At 48.4% G+C, this 1458-nt stretch overlaps 2 protein-coding genes across 2 annotated transcripts; both read right to left on the bottom strand.

The window, feature by feature from the left end:
* Window positions 1-292: 292 nt before the first annotated feature.
* On the bottom strand, window positions 293-854 carry PPTG_07434 (hypothetical protein; the record flags this gene model as incomplete). The annotated part of the gene is made up of 2 exons (XM_008901717.1): window positions 293-335; window positions 403-854. 2 exons carry the CDS (start codon window positions 852-854, stop codon window positions 293-295), a joined length of 495 nt encoding a protein of 164 aa, XP_008899965.1.
* A 262-nt stretch (window positions 855-1116) lies between these two features.
* Window positions 1117-1245, bottom strand: PPTG_22108 (hypothetical protein; the record flags this gene model as incomplete). The annotated part of the gene is made up of 1 exon (XM_008902002.1): window positions 1117-1245. The coding sequence occupies one exon, from the start codon at window positions 1243-1245 to the stop codon at window positions 1117-1119; it is 129 nt and encodes a 42-aa protein (XP_008900250.1).
* Between the last annotated feature and the right edge of the window lie 213 nt (window positions 1246-1458).

Raw genomic sequence — 1458 nt, 5'->3', positions numbered from 1 at the left:
TGGTAGGTCAGCGATGCCAAACAGTATTCGGCGATAAATTCAAGTCTTTCAGGAAGGCCAGGAAACATTAGTCGAACACCTCTCTTGACACTTGGGTCGTTCTCCACAAAATGAGGTGGTAAAATTGAAAACTGAGAACTTTCAGTTGGCAGTCCGGCAACAGTGCGCCCGACGTGCATGTCGCCGGCTGCTTCGTAGCGTAGAAAAGTGTTCTGGACACCTCCGAGCGACCACCCTGATCTCAAATGAACTGCCGTAGAACCAGATGAGCAGAATGTGGCCGATCCCTTCCTCATTGAATGGGTCCCAAGCTCTGTTGGATCGAGGCCTTGGCGCTTTAACTCAGCAGCAACATCCTCCTGAGTTAGTAAACGCAACAGTGATTTTCTGAACCTCTCGTACTGATTGCTTCCATGGAAGAGAAGATGTCTATCATCAAACACAGTAGTCGCCCAATATAAACCCAACGCAACAATGGGGCAAATGGAAGGCTCCAGGGGGTTGGCATAAATATGCCGAGTGTCACGCGGGCGCTCTCCGCCTTGATCATTCTTCATATGGGCAAAGTAAATTTGCAACGCATCACCTCTCCACTCCATATGTGAGTGGCGGATTCCAAATGCATTAGATGACCGGCACATTAAATTCCACGCGATAACCATGTACGCATGCGAGAATGCCATGTCCTTCCCAGGTAGTAGAAGCATCTTCTTACAGAGAAAAATGTACAGATCGAACATAAGAGGATCCTTGCCAGTCTTGATTCTGCCCGTTCCATTTGATGCTTCCTTGGCTAGTGTGTGCTTCAGACCCTTGAAATACGTAGTCAGCTCCGACTCTAATGCCTTGGACATCGTGCAGCCGTAGTCACGATACAAATTGAACAAACTTGCTCTATGTGCGTTCAGAGCAGAATAGCTCAGCCCCGATCCGTCCTTCCGTGTCAGTGTCACGAGCCAGGTAACAAAGTCTTCAGCAGTAAGAGTCTCAAATTCGAGAGGAATGATGCTACTTTGGGGACACAACTTCTCTTTTACGCGAGATCGCAGTTGGTGGAGGGAGCAGTCGGACGTATCGCCAAGCCTCTCAGCAAACGGTGCCGACACGAGTTCTGACTTATTCTGGACCACCCAGGCAAGGAAGCGGCAGTGCGAGTTCTGGTAGGTGGTGCGAAAGCGCACTGATGGTATTCTCGCGAATGCCACGGATGTTCTCTTTCAGTTTTCCCCAATCACAGTCCGCCATTGCTGTCGGACACTTGTCTGCTGTCTTCTGTGCAAATTGCGCTTTGCTGTCGGTGACACGCGTTCACACAGAAAACAAAGTAGGTTTTTCAGAAAATAGCAGACATTGTGTCCAACGCTATACCAAATAGTGATCCCTAAGTCCGATGAATTTTGGGGAATGATCGTTTTCATGGTCACTAATAAATAGGAGACCGATCACTATTCGTAAAAA

Source organism: Phytophthora parasitica (assembly GCF_000247585.1).
Source record: "Phytophthora parasitica INRA-310 unplaced genomic scaffold supercont2.12, whole genome shotgun sequence".
Lineage (NCBI taxonomy): Eukaryota > Oomycota > Peronosporomycetes > Peronosporales > Peronosporaceae > Phytophthora > Phytophthora nicotianae.
This window is presented reverse-complemented; position numbering and strand designations above follow the sequence as displayed.